This window comes from Chelon labrosus, assembly GCF_963514085.1.
Source record: "Chelon labrosus genome assembly, chromosome: 23".
NCBI classification, from domain to species: domain Eukaryota; kingdom Metazoa; phylum Chordata; class Actinopteri; order Mugiliformes; family Mugilidae; genus Chelon; species Chelon labrosus.
The window spans coordinates 947,963-961,871 of NC_140356.1; the positions used below are offsets into that span (position 1 = coordinate 947,963).

The following is a 13,909-nucleotide window of genomic DNA, read 5'->3' on the forward strand; positions in this document are numbered from 1 at the left end:
AAAATAGATAAATAAATAAAATAGTGTAATGGCTCAATTTGCCCCAGCTTGTAGGAAAAGATGATTTGAAGCAGTGGATAAACTGAGCCACCCAGTAAACTGAACAGTGCACTTTGTCCAATATGGCCATAACTGGAATGATCTCAAATGCGTCTTTAAACAACAACCATCCACCATAACAAGCCATCTGCTGCCTGTTTGACACCACGGATGGCTCAGACTTTGCATCACGGAAGACATATCTGTTGTGTGAGTAAATCCTTGTGGACCCGCATCCAGGAACGATATTCTGTGGTGTCATTGCTGAGAAGAAAAGCTTCACTGACACAGCGGTACATGGCGACTTTTCTGTCTGGGTTAGATCTCGTCTACCCATCAAGAGCTTTGTTGTAATATTGTAATGAATGGACCACATGCACTTGTCCAAAGGCTGCATGCGGTGGGATGTGTGGGGTAGAGTGATAAGCATGATAACCCCTTTACGTGTTGCTGTATCTACAGACCTAAGGGAGATGTGGGTTCAGATATGAATGGATAGCTACAAGCCAGGGAGGGAGAGCTAATAACATGCACAGTGCATCATCGTCATCATCTATCCCTCTTTGGTATAGTATGGTTCTTATTATTTGAAACCTGGCTGAGTGCTTGCTAATTCCTGTCAATGCTCTTGCTGCGGCATTTTGAATCACTTGGAAGCTTTTAAAAAGGTTATTTGGACAGCCAGACAGTAATGAATTACAGTAATCCAGCCTAGAAGATACAAATGCATGAACTAGTTTTTCAGCATCACTCTGAGACAGGATGTTCCTAATTTTGATGATATTACGCAGGTGAAAGAGGGCAGTCCTGGTTACTTGCTTTATGTGCCATATCTTTGTTCAATACAACACCAAGGTTTTAATGGAGGCCTTCCAAAGAAATGTGGAGATTAGATAATGAATCTCTGAGATGTTTAGGGCCAATACAATGACTTATGTTTTGTCTGAGTTTAAGCGTAAAAAAATTAGGTCATCCAAGCCTTTATGTCTTTAAGGCATGCTTGGAGTTTAACAAGCTGATTCGTTTCATCTGGTTTCATGGATAAATATAGCTGGGTGTCGTCTGCATAGCAATGGAAGTTTATGCCGTGTTTTCTAATAATATTGCCTAACCTAAAGTAGCCTGTCCTTAGAAAATTGTACTTTACAACCAGATTATATCATAATTCCATTCTGAAAAAAAATGCAGAATACTTTGTTGGAAACTTAAAGTTTAGACAATTAACATAATGCATGTTGACAAGTGGGTCTCTCACTCACATGCTCGTTAGGTTCATTGGTGATTCTAAATTGGCCGTAGGTGTGAGTGTGAATGGTAGTCTGTCTCTCTGTGTTAGCCCTGTCATATACCTGTCCGGGCTGGGATAGGCTCAAGCGGACAAGCGGTTACAGAAAATGATTGAATGAAACGCAGCTGCAGCACTGTGTAAAAGGGTCTGATTGATGTCAAGAGCGAGTATGCCCATTCATTTCCTGCAGAGGGTAGAATTGCGCTGGAAATGCATTTATCCCACCTTGAGTCATTCGAAGAAGTCACTGTCTCGCCTTCAAAATAAAATTAAGAAACGTTTTATTAAACACCTGTGGGTCAAACATTCATAGTAGACGTTTAAATTACACCGCGCACACGTAAAATATATATTAGCATATAAAAAAAGTAAACATTGCCTGCATTAATTGTTAATGGTATATTATAACCTGCTTTTATAGTGAAATGTATCACACCGGAAGTGTTACCCATGTTGTGGCTAACGGAACACACCGGCTATATCATCTCTACGATAGTTTCGCAGCGTTGCACGTTGCTAGTTAGTTGCAAAGTTGTAGCTATTAGCACGATAGCCAATAGCCATTGCTTCGCTGGGAGGGAGACACGCCGTTTAATTAGACAAACCCACAGTTAATTGTTACCGTTTTTACAGCAGTAAACTGGTCAACGGCAATTATTCAACAAAAAAAAGTCTACTAAGTAGCGTGTTGTCTTGTCTTCCTCCTAGCCCGCTAGCCTACACAGCTTGCTAGCTAGCTAGCCGCTAGCGTTCTACCGCCTCCACCCTCCGTGCGAACCGTCTTCTGCCCGGCTGGAGGACCATGGCGATGAGACAGACTCCTCTCACCTGCTCCGGTCACACCCGACCTGTGGTGGACCTGGCCTTCAGTGGGATCACTCCCTATGGCTACTTTCTCATCAGCGCATGCAAGGGTGAGGTCAAAGGATGGTTTGATGGGAAAATAAATTTGACAATGGTCTCAACGTTTAACGTTAGTGGTTCCAAGACGTTAATCCAAACTGATGCATCTGTGCTTGTTTCGGATCTCGGCTGTGATTACTGTCTTCGTTTTTATACTCGCGTATATATTCTAGACTACTGTTACTAGTCCTTGATTTTCTTAAATTGGTCATTTGAATTAAATGTCTTCCCGAAAGCTGCCACTACAACGTCCAGTCTGTCGTGACTGGCAATCTGTGCTTGTCTAACAGTAACTCGTTGACTGGCTTTATCATCTACCATTATACTCTCAACATGTATGTAACATCCTCGTGATTCTTTTTCAGATGGTAAGCCCATGTTGCGCCAGGGAGACACAGGGGACTGGATAGGAACGTTCCTGGGTCACAAAGGCGCTGTCTGGGGAGCCACCCTGAACACAGATGCCACCAAAGCAGCCACTGCTGCTGCTGACTTCACAGCGTGAGTGGAATGCTCTGTCATTTTTTGAGGACACTTAACTCTGTCTGTTTCTTGCAATAACTCTTTCATTCCTGTATATATATCTCTCTTGTTTTTTTTCATACGTGTCAAGGCACAGTGAAATAAGTGCTGCATTATAATAAAAGCTCAGTTCACGTGTGTTTCTTGTCTACAATATAGGATTTCAAATTTAAAAATGTTAGCCTTAGAAGTAGCAATATTTGACTCCAGTGGCCTGCATCATGAAGTTATTTTAGTTGGTTAGCCAGTTTATTTGGGATTAACTGTGGTGGAGAAGGGGAACCAATGTTGCACGACTAGAGTTAGAATTAAAGCAAAGTTAAAGCATTTTTATTGTAGTACATGATTACAGTAATTTTGTCTTCTATGCTGGCTATCTCAAAGATGAAAGAACCAGTTTTCCCACTCTCTATATCTGAGAATGTCTCCTTTGCCTTCTTTTTATGCATGGGTATCTTGTTAATCAGCTTCTTTTACATCGCTTAACAGATTCTCCTTTCTAAGACACTGTATACAAAGATGGACTTTAAATCGATTGATAGCTTCAGACTCAATTGTCACTTAAATGATCACCTCTGTGCTTTCCAGAAAGGTGTGGGATGCGGTGAGTGGAGACGAGGTCCTCTCACTGGCACACAAACACATTGTCAAGACGGTCAACTTTACTAAGGTCAGTACAGTTCTTGGATGAAGATGAACTCTCCGAATGACTTGTCAATCTGATTATTGTTTTTCTCACTTTAACTGCATCAGTAGTAGTCTGTGTTGAGATTTATGCAGACATTATACAAAGAATGTATACAGTGATATGGAAACTAAACTTTTTTTTCCCCCCAATCTGAATCTTAATCTTGTGTTGTCTTTTTGGTGTTAACGATGCTCAGTGATGATAATTAAATGTATATAATGTGTGTGTGTGTGTGTGTGTGTGTACACACACAAAAACAGTAATGTGATAACGGCAAAATTTATTTCTGATAGCATTCTAAGCCTGTTGTGAAGTAATGATAGTCAGACAGTTAATATGACCTCCTGTTCATCATTTTAACTGACAACCGTGATGATGATCAACATCAGGGCTGAATGTTTGAGAGCTTTTCTAGTACTTGCTTCAGAACTTGTAAACAGTGGAATCCAAGTACACTCTCCTGGACAAACTGTGTATATTAGCATCTATTTGTATATTGGCATCTTTTTCTGTGTTATGCGTTGTTAAAATGTTTCCATATGAACACATCTCAGAAAACATTTATGCCGATGCTGATATGTGATAGATCAATATCAGCGACACACTTGGTGTTGTTGCAATTGATATACAACGATCAGCCACAACATTAAAACCACCTTTCTAATATTGCGTAGTTCTCCCTTGTGACTCATAAGAGAATGGACATGGGCCTTGTGAGGGTGTCCTGTGGTGTATGGCAACAGAATGTTGTTAGTGGGGGCCTTTGGTCCTAGGGGGAGGGTAGGGGCCTCTGTGGATCATCCCACAGATACTTTGGGACCAAATATCTGTGGAGGTTTTTAATGTTCGAGTTGTCCGTAAACCGTTTTTGTGTGCGTTCCTGTGTCAGTCTGCATCCTGCTGGGGATGGCTGCTGCCATCAAGGAGTGTCATTGCTATGGGGTGGGGGTGTCTGGTCTGATCTACGTGGGTGGCACATGTCTAAGTAACATCCACACGAATGCTAGGTCCAAAAGTTTGATGGACATTATTACAGTATTTGTCTGTCTGCCCTGTGGAGGCTTTCCTTAAGTTTCTCCCTCTGTTCTTCAGGACAGCAACTGTCTGCTGACTGGAGGAAACGACAAGCTGCTGCGCCTGTATGATCTCAGTAACCCTGAAGCAGGTGAGCAAACACCAAATAGAAAACAGGATGATGTCATTTTCCATGTTGGTACATCAAGAATTAGATATATTTTGAGCTGTGACCTCCCTTTTTGACTTTGCTCACCACTGCCTGTAAACACAAAAAAGTGTAGAAGTTACACAAACTGGCATTGTTATAAAATGTTTGCTTTGTAATTTATTTGGCTTTTGCATGTGTGCATCCTTTAGCACCACAGGAGATAGCAGGTCACACCTCAGCCATAAAGAAAGCTTTGTGGTGTAACGATGACAAGCAGATTCTCTCTGCTGCTGACGACAAAACTATACGGTCAGTGCGTGTCTTTCTAATGGCATGCCTTTATTTCACATAAACGACAAATGTCCAATAAATCACTTTTGTAACTGTAGCTACGCCAAGGACTTTTTGGATGTTATAATGTGTCTGTCTGTGTGTGTGTGTGTGTGTGTGTGTGTGCGCGCTCAGGCTGTGGGACAGAAGTTCTATGGAGGAGGTGAAGACGCTGACTTTCAACACGTCGGTGAGCAGCATGGAATATGTGGCTGATGGAGAGATTCTTGTGATCACATATGGAAAGACGATCGCTTTCTACAACGCTCTAAGGTTCACTGCACTCTCACTATAGACTGATATCTTTTCAGTCCAACCAGTTTAAATATACTGTTTGGGAAGAACTGCTCCAACTCTATTAAAACATTCCTTTGATCGCCTGAATTTTGCTGACTGTGGTTATCGATAATAATAATAATAATGAGGATACTGACAATAATAATTGTTACCATTATCTAGCTTGGAATTGATCAAGACTGTGGACGCGCCGGCTCCTATCAACTCAGCCTCCCTCCATCCAGAGAAGGACTTCTTTGTTGCTGGTGGAGAAGACTTCAAACTCTACAAATTTGACTACAGCACAAAGGAGGAGCTGGGTGAGAGGCACAATACTCTTTTCTTTTTTTGTCCCCTCAAGTTTCTGGTTCATTGTACGGCAATATCCAGCTGGAATGTGAAGCGCAATACTTCTTCCTCCACTATAAGACACTGCAGGAAATCCTGTTGTAAAGAAAGGTGCCAGCTGTTTGCTCACTATAGTGACTCATGGAATTCTGTACGGAAAACTGAGATGTTATATCCTGGTTTGATTTAGTAAAAATATAATCTCATAAGTATTGCTGCTACACTGTCTCACTTTCAGTAATGTTCTAGATTACAATAAGGCATCTCCCTATGTCCATGACCAAGGGGCCTTGAGCGAGCACCTAAACCCAGAACCTCTCCAATTTTATTATCTCCGTTTACAAAGGTCAATAGGATTCAGATGATGGTGGATTTTAAGCTCTATTTCTGCATAATGAATGGCACATTGTGCTTTGAGAATGTTCATTTGACTTGACTATTTTATTGTACACTGCCTGGCCAAAAAAAAATCGTCACCTGGATTTAACTAAGCAAATAGGTACAAGCCTCCTATTGGATAATTACTGCATGGGTGATTATCTTTCAGCTGGCAGCAAGTTATTTAAGCCCAACTGATGAAATGAGTAGCTTCTCATTTCTTAAACAACAATGTTGAAAGACACATTCTGTAGTTGTGGAAAAGATGTTAGTCTGTTTGAGAAGGGTTAAATCATTGGCATGCATCAAGTAGAGAAAACATCTAAGGAGATTGTAGAAACTACTAAAATTGTGTTAAGAACTGTCCAACACATTATTATTATTATTATTATTATTAGTGGGGAACCATTGTCTTCAAGGAAGAAATGTGGTCAGAAAAAAATCCTGACTGATCGTGATCGGCAATCACTTAAACGTTTGGTTAAATCAAATTGAAGAAAAACAACAGTAGAACTCAGGGCTATGTTTAATAGTGAACATAAGAGCATTTCCACATGTACAATGTGAAGGGAACTCAATGGATTGGGACTGAACAGCTGTGGAGCCTGAGGAAAACCAGACTTAGGGAAAAAAGGCATAAAGATTGGACTCTGGAGCAATGGAAGAAGGTCATGTGGTCTGATGAGTCCAGATTTACCCTGGTCCAGAGTGATGGGGGCATCAGGGTAAGAAGAGAGGCAGATGAAGTGATGCACCCATCATGCCTAGTGTCTACTGTACAAGCCTGTGGGGGCAGTGCTATGATCTGGGGTTGCTGCAGTTGCTCAGGTCTAGGTTCAGCAACATTATGTGCCCAAAGAATGAGGTCAGCTGACTACCTGAATATACTGAATGACCAGGTTATTACATCAATGGATTTTTTTCTTCCCTGATGGCACGGGCATATTCCAAGATGACAATGCCAGGGTCAAATTGTGAAAGAGTGGTTCAGGGAGCATGAGACATCATTTTGACACATGGATTGGCCACCACAGAGTCCAGACCTTAACCCCTTTGAGAATCTTTAGGATGTGCTGGAGAAGGCTTTGAACAGTGGTCAGACTCTCCCATCATCAGTACAAGATCTTGGTGAAAAATTAATGCAACACTGGGTGGAAATAAATCTTGTGACATTGTTGAAGCTTATCGCCACAGAGAATGTGTGCTGTAATCAGAGTTAAAGGCAGCCCAATGAAATATTGGAGTGTGACCTGTGTACTGTGAGAAAACACTGACTTTAGCTCAGGATAGACAGACTTTCCTTGTCAATTTGCTTCTTTCTATTGTTCATTTTTAAAGGTGTTTGTTATCAAGATTCAGAAGTAAAAACGGGGTTATTTCCTACTACATAGCCAGCTAATGTTATTCTTGCTCCTCTCTTCTACAGAGTCCTATAAGGGTCACTTTGGTCCAGTGCACTGTGTTCGCTTCAGTCCAGATGGGGAGCTTTATGCCAGCGGCTCTGAGGACGGCACACTCCGTCTGTGGCAGACGGCGGTGGGGAAAACCTACGGCCTGTGGAAATGTGTCCTTCCTGGTAAGCTCTAATTGATGCCATCACTGCTGGTTATAGGATCTAGACTGGAAAATACTGCGGCTATATTCAGTTTTAAAACGGAAAGCAAACGCACTCATACTGAAAAGTAATATAGTAGACATAGCAATGAAAATTGAATTGATATATGTAAATATTTAACAAGCATACATGACCACCATTTAAGTAGACATGTGGTCCAACGTCACACTAAGAATGACCATGACTGTTTATTGAACCTTTGAGCAATCAAAAACTTTTTGATTTAATGGCTATGCACCGATAGCCATGGTCCATACAGAAGTCTGTCAAATGTCAGGAACACCTTGACTGAATTTCTTTAAATTTGGAGCAGTCGTGTACACTCAAGGATGACGTGATTTAGAATTTGTTGGTCAAAGCTCAGAGTCTCTTATATTTAAAAGCTACAAAAAAAAAATTGTCATGTTGGCTACTGAGGCTAGGCTAGCCTTTGAGTACATTAGCAGGACATTTGAATCTGTTTCAGACTAGTGAAACGTCAGGGGCTGAGTAAGCATATGCTACGGGAGCTGAAGTGGCACACAGCTGGGCTTTATTGACACAATAAAGTTGGAACTTTCAAGTGGCAGGTTCTTGGATAGCCTTCATTTCCCCAAATGGGACTCTGTTTATTTAGTTCAAACCAGTCTAATAATAGCACATCTTTCACCCAGGCTTCTGTTATGAAATTGTAGTAGTTTTTCTCAGACTTGACTGTGCAACACTGGACATTGTACGACTGTTTTCACACACTGAATAGATTTCATTAAGATGAATAAACTGCTAGCTATATGTTTAATCAGTAAAATTCATTTAACAGGCAAACGAGTATGAATTTATGTTCAAATTAATTTGGTCAGCTGCTCATGACCATGGCTCCACTTCTGAAATACATCAGTGACCTAACAGTGACCTGTTTTTGAAAATATTTGCTTACCATCTGAAGTTTGCACTTAACCTGGTTGGCTGCCTCATGTTTATTCTACCTCTGCTTTGTTGCATCCACCCAAGTGTGGACTTCCTGATTACAGAAAACTGATCAAATTGCTTTGATTTGGCTTTGTATGTAATGTGTATCAAATCTCTCTTATTCTTCATCGTTTTCCTTTTCTTTTGCATCCTCAGAGGACCTGGGGGCTGAAAACTCTGAGCCGCTGTACACCCCGACCCCTGAGATCAAAGCCTAAAGACAATGCTGCACAGTTTGGAAACCTGATAAGAGAAAAGGAAGAAGGAGAGTAGCCGAGTGGAGGGGTGTTCCAGTGTGTTCTGTCAGGCCACAGCAAGGAGCACAGTCCAGACCTTGTCCATCCATCAGGATCTGATGGGGCTTTTATGACTGCCCTGCATGTCGTAGACCAACCAACACACAAAGATTTTTTGAGTCATATGGACAGGATGGGCTGCAGAGTAAAGCAGTAGAGCTGTGAGTGCAGGCTCATCGCTGCCCGCTTTCTCTCTGATCAGCCCAGTTCTGTTTGTCTGCTAAAATTAATTGAACTTCCCTACACCCCGAACCACATGATGATCAGTTTTGGTTTCAATGTTAAAAATATGTAATGAGCTGATCCAAGGCATTTGTTTTCAGTTCATAGTAACAAGAATACTGGAGTTCGTTGCACAGTTTGTGCTAAAGTTAAGGCGCTTTAATTTTTATCCAAAAAAGAAAAAAAACGAACCATTGCTTTGAGTATTCGCTGGTGTTGTACTTTAGTATAAGTGTCCAAATAAAATAAATTTTGTTTTGTGACAAAATGGAAATGGGAAGAAAAGTCAATGGGTGTTTCCATTTTGGGTTCTGTCTTCATTTGTGTCCAGTGACGAAATAAAAGCATTACGGTTTTATTTGGAAGTAATGCACAAAGAACATTGTCAGTGTTTTTAATTACTTTCCATTTTCATGTGCAGACTTGTGTGGTCATTTTCTATTCTAGATCTGGAATATTTCAACTTTTCACTTACGCTAAATTATGACGAACTATAACAAAGACTTGAAAGTGATATTGCCATCCTAGACATAGTCACCAGGTTTTTAGTGAGAACAAACACAGCCAGGGAGTTGAGATTTACAATAACCACTACAAAAGCGGTCTCAGTGGACAAAATTGGTACGTAAATCTTCCTCACAATGTCACATTAGCACACACATTCACACACCAGTGTCAAGCACTAGAAGCAAGTGGGGGTTTAGTGTCTAGCTCAAGGACACATGTAGTGAACAAGCCACTTTTCTGTAGGAAAGCTTTGGAGACAATATGGAATCTTAAATTCTAAAAGCTTTACAAGTCATCACATATTGAGAGTGAGTATGAGTTTCATATTTTTGCAGTAAACTCTTACCGATCATGTATAAGCCTGACCACCTGTCTGTACAGCTCATCTGAATGTGACAGATGACACTGGACTGATTTTGCAGTTTTTGGTTAGTGTAATTCATTCATTTTATTGAATACATTTTCTTATAAATATTTTGCATATAGATTTATTTATCATTATATGTTATGTATATACATTGTTGCTACAACAGTGAGATTTCCCAGTTTGGGATTAGTATTCATCTAAACATCAGATATTAGATTTTTCAGATTCTACCATATAATACTTCTATAATGCATCTGAAAAATTTACACTGGAATCACTTTAGCGAGTGACTCAAAGTACCACCACTGCTTTCAGTTTTTCAACATGCATGTAAGTCCTTCACAGAATTTGACAAGTTGAGCAGTGTAACTGTGGTCCCACGGTGTAATGGTTAGCACTCCGGACTCTGAATCCAGTGATTAGCATTCAAATCTCAGTGGAACCTGCATTTAAAGTTTATATCCCTTGCCAAAAGTGGAAACGATCATCCTCAAAAAGACACCTCGCTTTCATTAAACCTAGCCCACATACTGTTTGTCACATATACACTAATCAGGCATAACATTATGACCTCTGACAGGTGAAGTGAATAACACTGATTATCTCTTCATCGTGGCACCTGTTAGTGGGGAGCAGGATATAATAGGCAGTAAGTGAACATTTTGTCCCCAAAGTTGATGTGTTAGAAGCAGGAAAAATGGCCAAATTGTGATGGCTAGGCAACTGCATCAGAGCTTCTCCAAAACTGCAGCTCTTGTGGAGTGCGCCTGGTCTGCAGTGGTCAGTATCTATCAAAAGTGATCTAAGGAAGGAACTTGTGTTGAACCAACATATTTCTGGAGAGTCACTTCATCGTCACTAGTTGATCTGAGAAGTACTGTTTCTGCGGAGTGAACTGTTTTCAGTTACACAAAGCCATTTCACAGCTAACACACGTGTTGGATAATCGCACACTTCATCAACCATCGTCATGTCTTGTAGACAGAGCCGAGTCAACAGCAACAGGCTGCAAGACATGAGGACAAAGATGGAGGAAGAGATGCAGGAGATGGAAGAAAAACTGCGGGCCGCAGCAAAACTCATCGTCCTGAAAGAGAGGGAGGCTTGGCAAACTGACCAACAGCAACATCTCAACGAAATCAAAAGTCTGAAAAAGAAGCCGTTTGCCACCGAACAGCAAAACAAAAAACTGAAGGCCGACCTATATAGAGGAAAAAGGGAGCTTTAATCAAGAGACAAGGAGATCCGCTCTCTTGACCACCATCTCTCTGCTCTGGAGGAAAAGAGAGTTAAGCAGGTCACCTCTCTTCAGCAGAGCCTCGACACCCAGAAACAGGAGACTGAGAGGGTGAGAGCTACTGCCACCACCAGCCTGGAGAACAACAAGAAGCAGTGGTTGGAGAAGGCCAGCCAGCTGGAAGACCTCCTCAGCAAAAAAGACAAAGAGATCAGCAAGGAGATCAAGAAGAGACAAGCGCGTACCGCTGCTCATATTGACACCTTGTCCCAGTTGAACAAAGTGGAGGCAACAACAGAGTCAACTGGAGGGAAAATCTCTTGAGGAAAGGCTCCAAAAATCTGAGAAGAAGCTGGTGGAGACTGAGAAGAACTTAAAGGAAGAGCTCCAAAAGTCAGATGAGTGCTTTAAAAAGCAGCTCTCTGACAATCTGCTCAAAGCCAGTAAGGAGTTTTCCAAACTGTCTGAGACTTGGCAGAACAAGGTACAGCAGCTGGAGAAGGACAAAAGAGACATCAAGGAGATGCTTCTCACCAAAGAGAAGTCCACCATGGTCAGCAGCATCAATCAGCGGTGACAGGACGGCGTCAACCAGCTGGAAGAACTCCTCCAAAAGAAAGACAAGCAGATCTGCCGGGTAATCAAAAAGAGACGAGCTCAAACTGTTGAGGCAAGGAAAAGGAAAAGATCTCAAGGGAAAAGCCCATACAGCTCGGAGCAGAACACTGCACAGCCGCTGGAGGAGGAAGAACATGACATCAAGGAGACACTGCTGGTCAAGGAGAAGTCCGCCAGGCCTGACGGCATCTTACAACAGTGGCAGGATAAAGTCAACCACCTTGAACAGCTCCTTGAGAAAAAAGACAAACAGCTCAACAGGGCCAACAAGAAACTCCAAGTACGAAAGCAGGATCATATGGACACCTTGGTCCAGCTGAAGGAAGTGAAGGCAGCTCTGAAAAAGAAAAAAACAGGAAGCCAAAGCTTCTAAAAAAAAGATCAAAATAACCAAAAAGAAGCTGCTGAAGGAGGTTTCTCTACAACCTTAACCACCTTTCACCCTGTACCCTGACACTACCTTCATCTTTCTTTGTGTTCATTAAACTGCAAAAATAATAATATAATAATAATAAAGTTTCTCAGTCCTTCTTTTGTTGACCATACATACAATATAGTTTTTCATGTATATGTGGCATTTGTATAAAAAATAAATCCATTTTGCTCAGTATCATTGGTAAGAACAGCATTAACTCTCAAAACTGATTCAAAAATAGTTATGTTGTTACCATTAAGGGACAAAAGTGTCCTCTTCAAAAATGTCATAAAAATATTATATGTTAATATTTGTTTCTACTTTTTTACATAAAAGAAGACACATCTTTTAATCCACTTCAGTCCATAAATACTAAATCTTTGATTAATCTCAAAAAGGTAACCCTTTATACAGTGTTTGTGATGGCATTAAACATTTTTTGTAAAAACACACAGAATATTTTCATTAATCTAAATGCAAAGTGGATATTTTTTTCAGTCCTCAGTAGTTTCTGAAACTAAATTAAGTTTCGTAACATATTACTGATGACTGTAGAGTTCTGGATGTGAAATAATGCCTTTCTCTATTTAGGCAGTCAAGGCAGAGAAAAAGAAAAAAAGCAGAAGAGCTTCTAGAGCTGGAGGCAATAAAAGATCCACGGAGGTTTCTCTGCTTCCCTAATTAACCTCCACCTCCTACCATAACCCCTCATTGATTCTGCCAGAACCTAAAAAACAGATAATTGGTGCTATAATACCAGCATAGTTGAGATTATTATTTATTTATTTAAAACTTTCATGTCATGATCATTTTGAAGTTACAATGAAATATATTGTACTGTAAAAAGTACTATACTGTAAAAAACAAAACAAAACTGTAGAATGATATAATATAATATAATACTGCAGCTTCCTCCCACCATCCAAAGACATGCTTGTTAGGTTCATTGGTGATTCTAAACTGGCCGTAGGTGTGCATGTGAGTGTGAATGGTTGTCTGTCTCTCTGTGTTAGCTCTGCGATACACAGGACAAGTGGTTGCAGAAGATGAATGATTGAATGAATGAATGAATATAATATAATATAATATAATATAATATAATATAATATAATACCTGAGTTCAAAATGCAACAAGTAGCCTGCAACAAGCAGCCTGCAACAAGCAGCCTGCAACCACTGTTAGTAGAACACAAATCACATCTACTCAACAGTGGATTATCAAAATAAAAGCATGAATGTAATGCAAACAGGCATTGTTGCCTAATGTTAACCTCAACCTGTTGATTAAGCCTACAGATTTTTCCTTAAATTCCTATTGTCTTGTGACCTGATATGCCATTAAACTTTTACACAACAGATTAATCAAAAGGATTGCATGCTTTCTTTGGAGTTAAATCACACAAAAACATAATAATGAGCTAATTAAGTCTACTCGTTTCAAAGTAACTCTTAAATTACTGTTTTTGTATTAACATTAAATCCTCAAGTTTGTTGAACAATGAGTCATCTAAGACCTAGTCTGTGTTTTCACATGAACTCCTCAGGTGCTTTTCAACAGAAAAAGTTATGTTACCATCCTAATGTTGGAGCAGAGGACGCTGTTATCTTCTCCAGTGCGTTCAACACCATCCAGCCGGTGATTCTGAGGGACAAAGTAGAGACGATGGGTGTGGACCACCAGCTGTCTATATGGATCCTGGACTCCCTCACAAACCGACCACAGTTTGTGAGAAACAGGAACTGTGTG

General features: G+C 40.5%; 1 protein-coding gene across 1 annotated transcript; it reads left to right on the forward strand.

Annotated features, from left to right (window-relative positions):
• Positions 1 to 1,775: 1,775 nt before the first annotated feature.
• On the forward strand, positions 1,776 to 9,366 carry strap (serine/threonine kinase receptor associated protein). The gene is made up of 9 exons (XM_084573666.1): positions 1,776 to 2,241; positions 2,596 to 2,731; positions 3,341 to 3,422; positions 4,533 to 4,605; positions 4,815 to 4,914; positions 5,071 to 5,208; positions 5,395 to 5,531; positions 7,364 to 7,513; positions 8,657 to 9,366. Exons 1-9 carry the CDS (start codon positions 2,130 to 2,132, stop codon positions 8,716 to 8,718), a joined length of 990 nt encoding a protein of 329 aa, XP_084429792.1. The 5' UTR covers positions 1,776 to 2,129; the 3' UTR covers positions 8,719 to 9,366.
• Positions 9,367 to 13,909: the final 4,543 nt, after the last annotated feature.

What these genes read in the sequence shown, in the direction of transcription:
- strap (XM_084573666.1), top strand. Translation starts at nt 2,130, where the DNA reads ATGGCGATGAGACAGACTCCTCTCACCTGCTCCGGTCACACCCGACCT. An exon ending in AGACGGTCAACTTTACTAAG is followed by an intron (nt 3,423 to 4,532) that starts GTCAGTACAGTT and finishes TCTGTTCTTCAG; the next exon opens with GACAGCAACTGTCTGCTGAC. An exon ending in GCTGACGACAAAACTATACG is followed by an intron (nt 4,915 to 5,070) that starts GTCAGTGCGTGT and finishes GTGCGCGCTCAG; the next exon opens with GCTGTGGGACAGAAGTTCTA.